At 37.7% G+C, this 17,336-nt stretch overlaps 1 protein-coding gene across 6 annotated transcripts in view; it reads left to right on the top strand.

The window, feature by feature from the left end:
• The window catches only part of CNTNAP4 (contactin associated protein family member 4), a 271,211-nt gene that overhangs the window by 217,576 nt on the left and 36,299 nt on the right, over positions 1–17,336 (top strand). For all 6 annotated transcript variants that reach the window (XM_054697006.1, XM_037516186.2, XM_037516184.2 and 3 more), the window contains one exon: positions 2,863–2,990. In XM_054697006.1, coding sequence (XP_054552981.1) covers positions 2,863–2,990 — 128 coding nt within the window. The remainder of the gene's footprint in view (positions 1–2,862; positions 2,991–17,336) is intronic.

Raw genomic sequence — 17,336 nt, forward strand, 5'->3', positions numbered from 1 at the left:
ACTGTGATAAGGTTGTGATATAACTGCCTGCAGGGGAAAAACAATGTCTTCAGAGACTAGCAGAGTCCAGAGTCTCTATATTGTTTCACCCATAATCTCCAAACATTGTAGCAAATTACTACATTCTCAAAAACTAAAAAAAAGTGAAATTTTATCCAAAGTCAAGAATATAAGTTGTCAAAAACAGACCCTTGAACACTGATGATTGATTAATCAGCAGAAATTTTAGAGCAACTATTATTTACATGTCTGAAGATTTAAATGATCACAATGAGTGATTGATGAGCTACCAACTCCACTAAGAGGGCAGTTGAATAGAGGTATTCAATTGTATTAAAGCAGAAAATGAGAACTGTATTAAAAAAATAAACATTAGTTTTCGAAAGCCCAACTTCTGAAATTAAAAATTTACTGGATGGCGTCGAAGTCATAGGAGATAGCAGAAGAAATCTTCAGTAACTTGAAGGACAAATCAATAGAAGTTATTCAATCTAAAGAACACAAGGGGGAAAAGATGGAAATAAAAATTAACAAAACTTTTGTAATTTGTGGGAAAATGCCAATAATTTAATAGACAAAAAAAGGTAGTGTCAGAAGGAAATAAAATGAAGCCAAAGAAATATTCATGAAATAAAGGCTGAAAAATCTCCAAGTTTGTTTATTATCTATGATAGTAAGTCTCCAAAGGTGACTCCCAAGGATCTCCTCTGCCTAGTGTCCATGCCATTATGTGATTTCCTCTTCCTCCTCTTTCTTGTATTGAGATAATACTGCTTTGCAACACTGTTTATGACTTAGTGGAATAGGTTCACAACCTCTTCAGATATACCTTATGATTCCCTACCCTTGGGTGGTGACTGGACCTTGTGACTTGCTTCTAAATAAATATAATGCGACAAAGTCAATGAGAAATCATCGGGGTGTGTGTGTGTGATAGGGAGTTGAGATTAGGCAACAAGCAACAGCCAGTGATTCACTGACCCTCACCCCTGCATCCAACATGAGTGAACTTGAAGGTGCTTCCTCCCCAGGCAAAGAGTGAGATGACTTCAGTCTTTGCCAAGGCATTGCAGCATTTGAGAGACCCTGAGCTAGAGGAGCTCCCTGTGCTTTGCCCAGATTCCTGACACATGGACCCTGCAGATCATAAATGTTGTTTTAACCATTTCATGATCATTTATCATGTCATAATTGATAATTGATACAATTTCAATGTACAGATTCCATAAACTCAGAGATTTTCAAGCAGAGTAAGAACAGAAAAATAAAAACAAAAACGATACGCCTTGGTTTATTACCCAAACTGTTAAAAACCAGCAAACAGATAAATATTTTGAAAGCTCTGTCCACAGAGCTGGTGGAACACAATCCAGACCAGGGAAAAAGGGTATGGAGGAAAAAAGGAAAAACGAAGGCCATCCTCTCATCAGAAACACACATCAGAAGACAATGGAATGACACATTTAATGTGCTCAAAGAGAAAGTAAGAATTGGTTCAGCCTAGAATTCTATATAGTTGTCCCTTGGCATCCACAGGGAATTGGTTCTAAGATCACTCCCTGCAAGATAGCAAGATCCACAGATGTGTGAGTCCTTTATGTAAAATGGCATAGAGAAACTGCACATAGGCTCTACACATCCTCGTGTATATTTTACATCACTGCTAGGTAACTTATTATACCTAGTACAGTGTAAATGTTCCATAAATAGTCTGTTATACTATATAATTTAGGGACAGTGACAGCAAATAAAGTCTGTACATGTTCAGTACAGACACAGCTGTCGTAGACTAACTACATAGTGTGTGGTTTTAGAACCCATAGATACAAATGGCCAACTGCGTTGAACAAATATGTTTCAAAAATGAAGGTCTTTTTGAAATAAAGTCTTTTTCAGATTAAATGTGTACTCGAAGAATTTGTCTCCAACAGAACTGAACCATCAGAAACTAACAATTTTTTTAGGCTGAAGAGAAGTAATACCAGATGAAAACTCAGATCTCCAAGATGAAATGAAGAACATGGGAAATTGTAAATATGTCAGCAAATATAAAATCCAGTGTTTAAATTCTTTTGATTAAAAAAATTAAACTTCTCTGTTTGAGGGTATTATAAAGCTTGTAACATCTGCATTTAAAATGTGTTACAACTATACCACAAAGAACAGGGGTGTGTGTGTGTGTGTGTGTGTGTGTGTGTGTGTGTGTGTGTAGAGGGATGTTAAAGAATTATCCTGTGATAAGCCTCTGACACATTAAGTAATACAGTGTAAAATCTAAGTATACTCTGATTAATTAAGGATTTGTTTTATAATCCATGAAGCAAACATTCAAATACAATATGTAGACAGGTAGCTAATAAGTGAATAAAAAAATAAAACTGAATACAAAAGAATATGGAGTAAGCCAAGAGGAGGTAGGAAAGGGAAAACAGAATTATGAGAAAGTCTAAGGGAGGAAAAAAAAAAAAGAAACAACTACCAAAATGATAGCTCTAAAAACACATTATCAGTCATCATACTATTAATGGGTGAAACCATTTCATTTAAGAAGTAGAAAATGGCCAACTGAATTTGAAAGTCACCAACAAAAGTAAACCTTTGGGGGAAAATAAAGTGACGTTTTTCCTCTACAAAACTAAAAAATAGAAACAAAATTACCAGCTCTGTTCTGTCTGCAAGAGACATTAAAATGTTGCCATATTTTTATATACTCAGATGAGCAATTTGATACTTACTCTTTTGTGTGTGCAAATTTAGCTCAGAACATCTTGGCTTGGAAATGCAATAAGGACTATTGTTTATTTTTGAAATATGTTAATCAGAGTAATTTTAGGAATTTTGTTATTGTTGCTGTTTTTTCAGGACCAATGATACTGGATTCCTTTCATATAAAGACCATCTGCCAGTTACGAAGATAGTGATCACGGACACGGGCCGGCCACATTCCGAAGCAGCTTATAAACTGGGGCCCCTGCTTTGCCAGGGAGACAGTAAGTGATAGCAACATGTTGTGACCATATCTGAGGAAAGTGTTGTCATTTAAGAATCCTGTCTCTAACAAGTCACAGAAGACGGTACATGATATGATTGCATTATACAAAATCTCCAGATGTGCAGACACACAGAGCAGTAAACAGATTGTCTGGGACCAGGGGCAGGAATGGGGCTAACCATGGGGCTAACCATGAATGGACACAAGTTTGGGGTTGATGGGATTTGGGTTTTTTTAAATAGTTTAAAAATTTATGGAATTGTATATTTTCAATGAGTGACTTTTAGGGTGTGTTCATTATACCTACAAAAAATTGTTAAAAATTAAATAGTCCATGAGAATTTTTCTACAGGACAGCACCCGGGCTGGAGAGACTCTCCCACAGGGTCAATCACAACAGAAATCTTTGAAATTGCTATAACTGATCACCCCAGATTCCCCTGAAGCTTTTTTTGGGGAATGGAATAGGATGCTCCATATGAAAAAGTGGGGGAGAACTCTTAGCCACCATATGAAGTGAGTTAGAGTGCCAAGTGCTGGTGGAACTTGTCTTAATTCCATCCCCTATAGGAAAAAAAGAAAGGACACACACACACAAACACACACACTCTGAGTAATTATGTTTCTATCATGTAATAATCAGACTTTCATTGTGAAAACTCACAAGGCTCCATCTGAAGTATTTTAGTCAGTCTGTAGATGAAGTACCTCCGTACAGCACAAGGTCCTGTGGTAAAGGCTTTGGTGGCAAACCTTGTTAAGATTCTAAAAGAAAGAAACCTTTCTTTGAGCTCAGCATCTCTATTTGATGGGTTCATAAACACATTCCAACCTTCCTAAATCTGCATGGCCATTATCCCTATGGGGAAGCCTCCTTGCTGAACAGAACTGTTAGGAATGTATGCGAGTTTCCTGCTGGTGGGTCTGGGCTGAAATTAGAACAATGGACTCGAGTGTCAGTTTAATCTAACATTTCAATTTGTAATCTCAGTTTCTTCTCTGTGTGTGCATGTGTGTGTATTGTGTTTAAATCAGTGGAACCAGGTGTTTTGTGGATCCAGTGTATTAACACTCTAAGCCAAAATTTTAAAATTCAGATACATTTTCACAGGAAAAAAAGTCATTTCATCAGGGAATGAAATGGGCATATGTATGCATTCATAACCTCTGTGAAATCAGATTACAGACAGATGGATTAATTATTTATACTTTTAGTTATTTCCAGAACTTAAAATGGAAATAGAAGAAATATTTATTTACATTTAAAGTATACCCTAAAATGAAATTTTATTCTAGGGTCTCAACAGAGGAAGAGATGATCTGACAATCCCATGAGTTTATGGAGATTCATAGCAGAAATTGCTTAGTTACAAAGCAAAGATGATATTGGCCTATAAAAATTTATATGTGGATTGTAAAAAACTTATCAGCCATTATTCCCACCATCCCCAGTCTTTTTCATCTCAGCTTCCTATTCTGCTAGGAGACCATCCACAGACACGTGAAGATGACATGGGATATTTCATGGAGAGGAAAATTATGTGCAAAGAGATGAGGCTGTAAACTCGGGGTGCACCCAAGAGAGCAGGGCAATTTTGTGTGACTATAGAGAAATTGTTCTAAATGTTATGTGCACTTTCCACTGCTGGCTCTGATCTTAACCCTTCAGGGGCCCCGACTGGCTTCCTTACCCCGCCCCCCCTTCTTATCCATAGATTTTCTTTTTTTCAAACTTTCTATCAGGAACTGATACACACAGCACCCCTTCATTTGAAGCAGGGATTCTCCATTCTAGCTGATGTGCCCTGCAGTGGACATTTGGGAATCCCTGGAGCCATTGTTGGTTGTCACTGTTGGCAGGGGATGTCCTGGCTAGGGGTGAAGGGGTGGTAGTTTGAATGCTGCTGGAGTCTAGGGGGAGAGGCCAGGCATGCTGTTCAACATCCTACAAATACAAGACAGCCTTCCACAGTGAAGACTTCTCTGGTCCAAAATGTCAGTTGGGCTGAAGCCGAGAAGCAAGCGTACTGAGCTGTTGTGGCCATGGGGATGAAGTGGGAGGACAACAACATTAGCAGCAAGAATTCACAACTAGTTTCAAGTAGTTAGAGGCCTGTTAATTAATCTCTAACTTATTAATGAAGCAGTAGTTGAGAGTTTTCCATGGACTTCTTGTCTCCTGCATCTGTTTGGAGGCTGAGGCTCATCCTCCCATAAGGTCCTGAGAATTTTTTTGCTGCATGAGGAACTTTTTATTTTCTCAATCAGAAGAGCTCTGGCTACAGAACAGTGACTGTCCCTTAAGGTGAAATGTCCTAAATTATTTTTGTTTTTCCACATGAACTAGACTGGGCAGACATGGGGTGTCCAGATGTGGGATCATGCACCGTGGGTCTTAGAAGCAAAGGAAAGGTATGTGAACGAGATCCTGAATGAACCAAAATGAGAATGAGACCTACTTGCACACACACTGAATTCTTCAAGGCTGAGCAATTCCTGAATTTTCTGGAGAGTTGGAAGCCTTCCAGGGAAAGCCTGAAGACCAATGACAAACCTGATGACCAGCAGAGTGACCTTTGACATCAGACAAGGACAAGTGATCAGGCCTTGAGCCAGGCAGTGGTTGGCATGGGACTTAATGAAGAGGCCCTGACAGGTGCCTTCGGTCTGATTTAACGGGAGTGTTGAGGCTGGAAGGGTGAGAGAATGATCATTCATTCACTCAGGATGCCAGTGCCCTTTATGGAGATGAGGGACTTTTAGATTCTCTTTGAATAGAAATTTGGAAAGATGAGAATCAAAAAAATTTTCATGTCTGAAATTTCGAAATTTTGTATCTAGTCATGCTGCTCGGCCTTGAGGAAGTAGGAAGAATAAAGCAAAATGAGAATGAGACCTACTTGTACACACGCTGTCTTACCCCTGATTAATAGGTGCTGTTTTTCCAAGTTCTTTGTCTTTCTTTTGTCAGTGTAGGTGGGTCTGAAATTTCATATTATTGCTGCAATTATTGTTTGATGTCAGAAATCATAGACATGAATTTTTATAGTGATTTATCCAATATCTAAAAGATAAGTGTGATAAAGCCGCCTTTAGAGCTGTGCTACAGACATAAAACTTAGTAAATATTGCTGTCCTTAGTGAGTCAACTTAACTGTAAATATGGAAATATCCTCTTTGAAAGGATATGTGAAATGTAAATGACAGAATTCAATTCCTGTCATAAAAACTAAGCAAACTAAAAGAACTTGCTCAGTGTTTTAAAGACATCTATGAAAATCTGGCAACTAGTGTCACACTGAAGAGTCAAATGCTTTCTCCCTGAGATCAGGGTCAAGACGAGGGTGTCTGCTCTCACTATCACACTGGTGGTCCTAGCCGCAGGTGTGAGTCAAGAAAAGGAACTCAAGGAATAGGGATAGGGAAGGCAGAAACAAAAAGTTTCTGCAGTTGGCATGATTTTCTATGTAGACAATCCCTAAGAATTTACTTTAAAGTTAAGTTTAGCAATGTCACAGCATTCAAGGTCAGTGTATCAAAATACATTATATTTCTGTGTGTTAATTATGAAGATCTATGAACTGAAATTTTTAAAGTGTTTTATTTTTAAAGATTTTATTTATTGTGTGAAGAGCTGGGGTGTAGGCCAGAGGTGCAAGGATTCACCAGAGATAGAGTGGGGAGCAAACAGGCAGTTCTACTGAAATACACTGCTGAGGGGAGCAGCAGGGGAAAGAGGAGAGGTCTGCTGCACTGTATGTGGGTCAGCTCCCTGGCCAGGGATTGAACTCAGGCCGTAGCAGTAATAGCAGTGAGACTAAACTCCTAGGCCCCAGGGAGGCTCTAGGGTCCTTCTTATAGTAACATCAAGAGTGTATAAGTAACACCAAAATATGAAAAATTTTGGTATAACTGTAACAAAAACTACAAAATATTCAGGGAAAATAATTAAAGAAGAACTAAATAGAAATACCATATTCATGGATTGGAAGATTTATATTATTAAAATTGGAAACCACCTAATTCCCATCAACTAGTGAATGGATAAACATTTCATTTCATAGTGTCATATCCACACTGTACAGTAGAAACTACTAAATAGTAAAAAGAAATGGACTCCTGATACATACAACAGCATGTATGATATATACAACATACTGGATATTCAATTTCTAAGGTATTTTGGCAAAGGCAAAAGCATAGGAACAGAAAAAGGATCTCTGTTGCAAACAGCTTGAAAGCAATAGGAATTTTGCTAAGGGGAACAGGATCCTAAGGTGTAGATCTTGAGTCTGGTGGTGGCTGTGTGGCTTAACGCATTTGTCAAAATTCCTAGAGTTATCCACTAAAATGCCTCACTTTTATTTCATGCAAACTATTCTTCCATGCATTGTATTAAAAAAACAAACAACTACATGATAGTGCAAATAGTGATAGAAAACTGAATTTTTATGACTGATTTTTTTGGAGCAGTTTTAGATTTACAACAAACGCAAATGGAAACCAGAATTTTTTTTTTTGTACGCCTCCTCTCCCCACACATCTATCACCATCTCTCACCAGAGTGGTGCTGTTTTTCCCCTCACCAAGAATGATGGTTGCTTCATTTTTAAGTCAAGTCATTTAAAAAAAAAAGAAGTAGGGCCTCCCCTGGTGGCGCAGGTGTTTGAGTGCCACGCTGTGGTGCTGCCCACAGCCTCTGCAGCACCTGTTCCATCCCCGCCGGCCAGCGAGGGTACCACATGGCACAGCAGACCTCTCCTGTCTCGCCCGCTGCTCCCTTCAGCAGTGTATTTCAATCAGTCTGCCTGTTCTGTTCCCCACCTCTGTCTCTGGTGAATCCTCTCACTCTCCCATGGTGCATCTGGCCTATACCCTGGTTCTTGTATAAATAAATAAATAAATCTTAAAAAAAAAAAAGTAAACTTATGAAACAGTAAAATTTTTAGTAACATACAAATTCTCCAGCACAGTCCTCGAACCCTGTTATTTATGTTTCTCATCTCAATTAACTTAAAATACAAGAGTCCAAGGGGATCAAGGACAAACCTCTGGGCTTCCCACTTAACAGAGAAGTCAGGAGTAGGAGGGCTCACTCATGGATTCTCCTTTCAACCCACTCTCCTGAGAGCTGCTTCACTTTTGAAATGCCATCAAAAGTCTTCCAGACAGTGATTCTGCAGGATGCATTAAAAGTATCAGGGAGAGCATGCTGGCCAGTCGCAATGTCTTCAGAACTCAGCCCAGGTGCCAAGGAGGAAAAACACAAGTCCATCCAGTATTGACATTCAGGGTGAGATGTTTTTTCGACTTCCATCAGGAAGCTATCTACAGGATCACCCCTGCCCCGCCATTTCAGCAGCAACTGCAACACAAAGAAAATGTGTTGTCCACAATATCTGGCTGGAGCCACTGCCTCTTTACTTTCCTTCCTCTGCAAATTCTCCCCATTCCTTTCACTGAAACCTTTCACTCAGATCCCACCCCTTCCTCCAAGAAGCCTTCTACAGGTCCCCAGTGGACTCCATCTTACACTGTCAAAGGAATATTGAACATATTACAAAGATATATTTCTCATACTGGGTTTTAATTATTTTTGAGTCTCTCAAGAACAGGGTCCACTGCTCATTTATTGTTGTGTTCCTGGCACCTAGTACATTACCTGTTACATGAAAGATAATCAATAAATGGCAGTTTATGAAAGAATTAGAATGATCCATCATATACAGCCAAGAAACCTATAACTTGGGAATTCTGTGTTAGAGACAGGATTAAGTTTTTGATTGTGTAAGCAATTAAGGGATATGCAAATATGCACTTTTAATGAAAGGAGCTTAGATTATATTGCAAGATTTATCAGATTTAAAAAATTACATAATTCCAAGGGCACTTACTTCTAGCTGAGTCATTTCTCAGCCATATTCTTGGGTTTGTGGCAGTGAAATTGCTTTCAAATAAGCACATGGACAATTTTATGCACATATACAGCTTTAGTCATTGTTTTAAATATTGAATATTAATGGCTTACTCGATACAGACTCATTGCAAATGTTAAAGACACAAAAATGTCAAAAAGCATAATAATTACCAAGACAGACAACTCAGAAACAGTGATTAATATCAGCAAGTATTATTCCAGAATGGCTAGGTACTGCTGGTACAGGTTTTCCCAACCTCCGCAACTCTTGACATCTGTCCCGGGTCCCTCCTGGATATGGCTGGGGACTGTCCTGTAAACTGTAAGTCATTTAGCAGGATCCCTGGCCTCTGCCCACCACATGCCAGCAGAACATACTTCCCCTGGTGGTGACAACCAGTATGTCCCCCAGAAATTGCCAGCGGGTATACCCCTTAGGGTGCACAGTGCCCAGCTTGAGATCCACAGCTCTAGACAGAAGGATTGAAAAAGGGATGTAGAAATAAATTTGCAACACTTTATTAATTAAAATTAAGGGAGAAAGAAGAAGCCAAATTGAAGCCCAAGATGCTGCTTCATATTATTTATATATTTAAGAAATATATATTCAACTTGAATCTTCCCATTAAACTTGAAAAAATAGATTTATGAAATTTTTAAAAGTCTGTCGAGTCACTTAGTTTTTTTTATTAAGCTCATTTTTTAATTTTAGACAGTATTGATCTGGAAAATGGAAAAATTAGCACCCATTTTTCTTCTCCCCCCCACCCTTTGCTATTTATGTTATTATTTGCCGAGTTATTTATTTTTTCTGGTATCCCTAGTTCTATTACCAGGGCTTTTCTGTTCTGGAATGATTTATATTCTGGTTCCTTTCTTCTGGATCGCATTGTAGAGTAGCTGATGTTTTTCTTTCTTTTTTTTTTTTCCTCTAGAAATTCTCATGAGTAGTACATATCCTCAGTTTGCATATGCATGAGAATATTTATTGCCTCAGAACTCTAAAATTGGCATGGTTGGTTGACCTTTATATTGTTTTTTGGTAATAGCTTTATGATTTACACATCCTACAATTTACTTGTTAAAACTGTGTGGTCTGAATCAGGTTTTGGCACATTTAATCATCATCACAATCAATTTCAATACATTTTCATAATCACCCCCTCCAAAAAAAATCTGTACCCATTTAGCAGACAGTGCTCATTTCCCTGTCAGCCCTCACCCCAACCCTAGACAATCAAGCACGTCTAGAACAAAGCAGGGAATGTGGCCTTTGTCTCTTGCGTCTTCCCCTTGGCGTGATACTGTGATACCGCCCAGGTGTATCCATGGCCTAGCAAATGTCAGGACTTCATTATTTTTTTATAAGCAGATGATATTATGTTTTATGGGCACACCACAATTTGTCTATCAGTTAATCAGCTGATGGACATTCAGGTTGGTGGCATTTTTGGGCCATCATGCATAAGGTGCTGTGGACATCCTTGTAGAACTTCTCTGTGGATGTGAGTTTCAGTCCTCTTGAGCATATATCTGGGAGTGGCATTTCCAGGTCATAATGAAAAACAACATTTAGTTTCTTTAGAATCTGGTGTGACATTTTTTGGGTCATGTATGTGACTTGCACCACGGTATGCATGTTAGCCCACTCTTGTCTGCTCTGAGACACAGGAATCTTTTGTATCTTTTCTACAGCTTTTCTTGAATCCTTTGTTTAACTCTATTTCATCATGAAGTAGGCTTTTTATTTTTATTTTTCCCCAAAAAGGCTTATTTGCTCATTATTCCCAAAGTTCTTTTAAATTTTAAAATGTCTGCCTGTTGCCTTCACACTTAAGAGGAATTTAGGCTGGATACATTGTCTTCCTCTCAGAAATGTGCTCCTTTATCTTCTGGTGCTGATGTTGCTAAGGGAGAATTTGAGGACAAATTGATTTTTCCACTTAGGGATGACTTGCTTTTCTGACTGATTATTTAAGAAATAATTATCCTTAAAGGTCAGTAACTTAACAAGGATGCATCCCAAGTGTCATGCAGGAGCGTTAATTTTTCCTGAAATAGGATGTGATATGATAAAAATGTAGACATATATTTTATAAGCTGTTAAAGGATTTGCTGCACATATCTCTGATATTTCTGCTCCTAGTTCATTAATTTGAACAAAGTAGTATTTTTTAACTCTTGGGCATTTGACTTTTCAACCTATTTTATTAAATGCATTTCTTCTCAGTTAATTCATTGTGTTGAAATTTTGTGTTTAATCAAAGCACTCCCAAAACCTACATAGTTAGAAAAGATTATTCAAGTTTCTTGTTCTAAGAAATTCTTGTCATTGAAATTAGTTTCTTCATTTTGTCTGCATCAACTCGCTCAGCTGTCTGAGAAATCACAGCTGCCCAGAATGCATTAAATAATCAGAAGTGCGTGTAGACAATAAATAACTTTGTAGAGGTTACACTCTCAGACTAGAAAAAGACTTTGACTTGTGATTTGGTTAATTTCTCTTCCACTGGATAGAGTTCTCTTCCATTTGGTAGAATACACACAAACCATTAGAAAGAGTGAAGATCAATTTAATTTTAAGATAATCATATAATTTTGCAAATTTCACTATGATTATCTTCAACTATGAGGAAATTATTTTTCTTTCAGTTTTTATGTATTTTTTTATCTTGACACATTTCTTTAATTTTCTTAAATTTTCTCCATCCTTACATGCCCTCTTTCTCTTCTTCCTTCTGCCTTTTTCCATTCCTCTTCTTCCTTTCCCTCTTTCTACTTCTTTATCAAAGTATTGGGGTAGACTTACTGAAATACATGCACAACCAAACTGGGAGCGATTACTCAAAGCTTTCTGATGGATACTGTGACGAAGAAAATCTTATAATTTCACTCAACCAAGATTTAAGGAACCCATATATTGTACACTGCTTTCTCCCAAATCATGCACCTGCATGCATGAGAGGAATGAGAGACAGAAAGATAACAGATCTGGGACAGTTAACTCACAGGAAGGAATTAGAAGATAAACAAATAAATAAAATAGATGGTGTAATAGATTCTTGTAAGTGTTGTCAAAAAATATAGTTGAGGCTCTTTGGAATTTTGTCTGTACTTTTTCTTGATTTCATAGCTCATTTCTTTTTATTGCTGAATAATATTCCACTGTCTGGATGTACCGTAAGTTATTCATTCACCTGCTGAAGACATCTTGGTTGCCTCAAGTTTTGGCAATTATGAAACAAGCTACTATAAATATTCTTATGGAGGTTTTTGGGTCAACAAAAGTTTTCAACTTTGGGTAATACCCAGGAGTTCCAGACCAGGTGTTTCTTGAACATATAATATGTTATTACTCTATGACAGTACAGCTGCGTATTAGATAAAGAATCAGTTGTTTACAATAAGATAGGGGTGTCACACTTAGAATGATCCCTTTGCTGGTGCCTAACTCAACTCCACAGAGCTTTCAGCTTCACTCTGACCCTCATAGGGATGGCTAATGGATAACCTCACAGCAGATGTACATAAATGTGAGTTGTCTCCTTTACTATTTTATATGTCCTCTTACACCCAGAGTAAAAGTAGTGGGATGCTTGTTCTAAACATCTAGTCTTTCCGCTTCTGAAATAAAAGTGTGTGTGTGTGTGTGTGTGTGTATGCATGTATGCACGCTTGAACTTGTGTGTATCTTTGGATAATTAAAGAATATACACACACCTCTGCCTTTGCTATTTATAACAAGGCTGTTTTGTACAAAACTAATATAAGAACCATCTTCTTTATAGATTGAAGTAGAATCCTTCGATTATGAAAACAACTTCTATGTTGCCTTCATAAGAAGAATTTTCACTTTCAGCTTGACACACCAACCTTATGAGTGTGTGTGGGAGGGGACCAGGTCATTTGCTGTGTGACACATGTATGGATTCTTTTGTTCTTTTTACTTACTGATCTGCAGACCACACACTGTAATTATCTTCAGCCAGATTTTATTTTCTTCCATTTTATTTTGCTTACATTGAGTCCTATCAAGGTTCATAGATAGTTAAAACAATAAAGGACGTACTGAGAAGAGGAGCCAGTAAATTATAAACTAATGCATAGGCTTTTTGTGTTCTGATAACATAGTTAATTTTATAATTTAATTTTTATCAAAAATATATTAACAATTTATTTTTAACAATTTGTACATGTTCAGAAAGTATAATTTTAGTACTAAAATACTTCTCACACCAACATTTCAATACTTTTTTAAAGTTTTATTTTTAAGAAAACCCTTGGCATTTTGTGTGCATAGTGGTCTAGAGCTAGACAGAAAGTTTAGACTCAGCATCAAAAAATGACTCAATAAAGGCAAAGTGGGTAAATTGGACATCAGCAAAATGATCTTTTAATCTGGAAGTTCCCATAAGGAGGATGCTGAGACAAACTGCAGATGGGGAGAAAATAATTGAAACCACACATCTGACAGTGGACTAGTATCTAGTATATAGAAAGAACTCTCAAAAGTTGGGCCTCCCTGGTGGCGCAGTGGGTAGAGCCCAGCACTGTAAAGCTGTCCGCAGCCTCTGCAGTGCGGGTTCAATTCCCGCCTGGCCAGGGAGATTCCTACATGGCGCAGCAGACCTCTCCTGTCACCCCCACTGCTCCCCTCAGCAGTGCTTCTGATCGTCTGCCTGTTCTGCTCCCTGCTCATTCTCTGGTGAATCCTCTCACCCTCCTGCACATCCAGCCCATAACCCAGCTCTTATATAAATAAAAAAAGAAAGAAAGAACTCTCAAAAGTCAAAAGTGAAAGAAAAGGGAAGCAATCCATTTAAATTCTGGATGGTGTGAATTGTTTCCTGCCTCCAAAATTCATGTCAAAAATTCAACTGTCAACGTAGCTGATGAGGCAATTGGTCCTTTAGAGAGGCCAAGTCATATGAGGTCATGAGGAGGACCCTGATCTATTGCACTGGTGTCCTTACTAGAAGAGACTCTAGAACTCGATAGTGCACCTGTCTGTGAGCTCACTCCTTCTCCATCTTCTTCTCTTCCCTTCTCTCTCTGCCCTCCCCTTCTCCATCTATGCACCGAGGAGGAGAGGCCTTGTGAGGACACAAAGGGAAGGTGACAATCTACAAGCTAGGAACACAATGGGTAAAAGACATGAAGAAGACCTCACCAAGACAGGAATACAGGTGGCAAAGGAGCACACAAAATGATAAAGTCATTAAACACAGAGCAATTGCTTATTAAAACCACTATAGGAGACCACTGTTAGAATGGCTAAACTTAGAGAAAACAAAAGTTCGTGCCAACACAGTTCTGGCTAGGGTCTGGAGAACCAGGACCATTGGCACGTTGCTGGTGGGGGGTAAAAGGAGTGTGATGCTCTCATGAAAAACAAAGCGTAACTCTCACAGCACCCCATGGTTGTACTCCTGGCGTCTCTCCCAGAGAACTGAAAGCTTCGGTTCATACCAAAACCTTACATGGTGTTAGTGGCAGCTTTATCTGTCATCGCTGAAAACTGAAAGCAACCCAGGTGTCTTTCAAAAGGTGAATGGTTAAGTAAATTCTGGCACAGCCTTATGTCCATACCATGGAACACTACTCAGCAATAAGATGAATGAATGAACTCTTGATACACACAGGCTGGGTGAATCTTCACAGAGTAATTCTGAGTGAAAAGGTCATTTTCAAAGGCTATATACTATAAGCCTTTATTCATTGGAAATTCCTCAAATGACAATGGAGAGCTGATCGTCAAGGGGTTCAAGTGAGGTGAGGGTAGGGAGGTAAGAGAGTGCAGCCATGGCAAGGAAGAATGAGGAATGCTGATTATAGTCGTGACCACAATTCAAAGGTTACTAGCAAGAAGAATTTTAAAAAGGAAAATAAATAAATAAAATAGCATGTTTCACAATCCATGCATATATTGCTCCATTATTTAGATTTTCTTTAATCTGTCACCAATGCCTTACAGTTTTAGTATAAAAGTTTTCTTCACCTTCTGTTAAATTTATTTCTAAGTATTTTTGTGTTTATGCCTTTGTAAATAAAAGTGTTTCCTATATTTAACAAAGAAACAATTTAAAACATTTTCATTGTGCCCTACCACTTGATTTCCACCGTCCTTCAATTGCTCCATCTCTCCAACCCAGTGAAACCACTAGTCTACTTTCTGTTTCTATTAATTCTGTTATTTTTAAAAGAATAGTAAGGATAAAAGTTTAGCAAAAACTGAAATTTTTGAAAGCTATGCATAATCTTAACGTTCTACTAATTTTCCCAAGTGGGCTGTTTTTATATGGAATTAAATATTTAGTACAATTTCCTCTTCTATATAAATAACGATAAAAATCTCTTTATCTTTTTCATTTAAAAAAATGCCAGATGAAAGGTAGCATTTCTGAGGGAATCTTTCTGAAGCTGTAGTATGCTATCTGTGGATTCAGCCACCCTCAGATCAAAAGCACCTACTCTGCAGTCAAATTGATGATGGTCACATTTGTGCTGAATCTGTAGGCTTTCTGTCCGGATATTATTTCTTCTGACAACTACTTACATATCATTTACTTTGCATTATTATAAGTCACCTAGAGGTGATTTGAAGTATAGGGGAAGATGTGCTTACAGTATATATCATTAATACACCATTTCATAGAAGGGACTTGAATACCCTTGGTTTTGGCATCTCCCAGGTTCCTGAAGCCAATCCCCCAAAGATAGTGAGGGACAATTGTATTGCGTTTAATTGAAATGTGTTGATTATTAATTATTTTGCTATTAGTAATTATTAATCACTTAGAAAAATACATCATGATTTGTTTTTGTTGACATGATAAAAGGGAGACTTATTCTCTTGATTAGAATTTACACAGCTAGTGATTGATTTAGGTGTGCTACCCATGCAGCTGAGGGATGCCTAAGCCACCTTAGCCAGGAATTCTTCTTCAAAAGACCTTCCACTCCCGCTGGTACCTGCCTGCTGGGCTCTGCTCTGCCTGCTTCTCCTCCTCTGAGCAGCCCACATTTCTCCTGGTGTTTCTGAGCACAGTCTGTAAAGAGCTGAAATCTCTTATGCCTTTCACATTATTTGATTATAGAAATATTGGCCTTTCTTTTCTTTATAATTGCTTTGAATTAGCAGCAATTCCATAATCCAATAAAATGTTCTTCATTTTTTCCCGATTGTGAGTCTGTAAAATAAGGCTTGCTAACTAAATGAAATCAGTACTGTTATGTATGTGAGAGTGTTTAAGCTACCTGAGGCAATAAATTGTTTTCATTACTGTAAAGCTTTCATTGTGGAGATGGGGCAATTCAAAGAATTGTTGCTCTGTTTCAGCCAGTTCCCTGAAGCCTTATGTGTGATACTTTATTGGGTTCGTTGGGATATAAAAATGACACAAATGAAGTATTACATCTTATAATAATATCATTTAATTTAGACTTTGAAGTAATTCTGAGTGTTCTTTCTAATCAGACCAAATAAGTAAGATTTAATAATATTCCATAATTTAAAGTTATAGTTTTATTTTCATATTCATCTATATAACATTTCAACAGGAAGGCATTTAATTCCTTCTGAAAATAGATCAGGTAACAACTTGAAGAACCCAAATGTAGTGTTATCCCTGACTTGGTACTTGGCATGTTCTTGCATTCTTCTCTCTAGATCTAAATGTCTAAGCATAGAAATAGCTGTAAAAATGAAATAAGAAATAAGCTCGACAATACTCAATATTGTAGAGGATTGGGGGCGGGGACAGGAAATGCCCTTAAAGTATATTCTCAGCTGAATAAATTCAGCTCTAAATTGTCCCATAGATGAGCTGAGAATTGACCTTTGAATCAGGTCCATAAGATAAATAGAAAAAAAAAAACAACAACAGATGTAAGTGCTGTTTCTTTGGTACAGAATTTATAGAACATTAATTTAAATCTGAAGATTTTACACAAGTCAGAGTTTGAGATTTTTAACTCTAGGAAGGTTTTCTCTTCTCTGCTAACATAATGAACTGCTGTTTTGAAATTGCTGTGTTCTAACTTCAGAGGATCAATACATCGTTCTTCCAGGAAGGTAATTTAGATCAGGGAATTTCATCCAGTGTTGTGAGTGCATAAGGAGACAGTTGCTTAAAAGTCAAGATGTATATTTACATTTGATGTGTCAAGAACCTGCTGGGGGCAGCAGCACTGCCTAGTTCAATTCTCTGATAATGTTATCAGCCACACGCTATCTAGTGGGATTTCACCCCTGTCACTCCATGCCACAGCATGTATAATTTCTTCTCTGTACTTTCTGCTATATAAGACTGCAGTATTTTTTCAAAAGGAAAGTTGGAGCTATAGTAGGAACGTAAAATGGAAAGTAACAATAAGTAGTTATATTTGGACAGAAAGTATTATTAACTTTTTAGTCCACATAATTTT

The sequence above is a fragment of the Talpa occidentalis genome, unplaced genomic scaffold (genome assembly GCF_014898055.3).
Source record: "Talpa occidentalis isolate TD23 unplaced genomic scaffold, MPIMG_talOcc4v2.1 talOcc4.17, whole genome shotgun sequence".
Classification (NCBI taxonomy): Eukaryota; Metazoa; Chordata; class Mammalia; order Eulipotyphla; family Talpidae; genus Talpa; species Talpa occidentalis.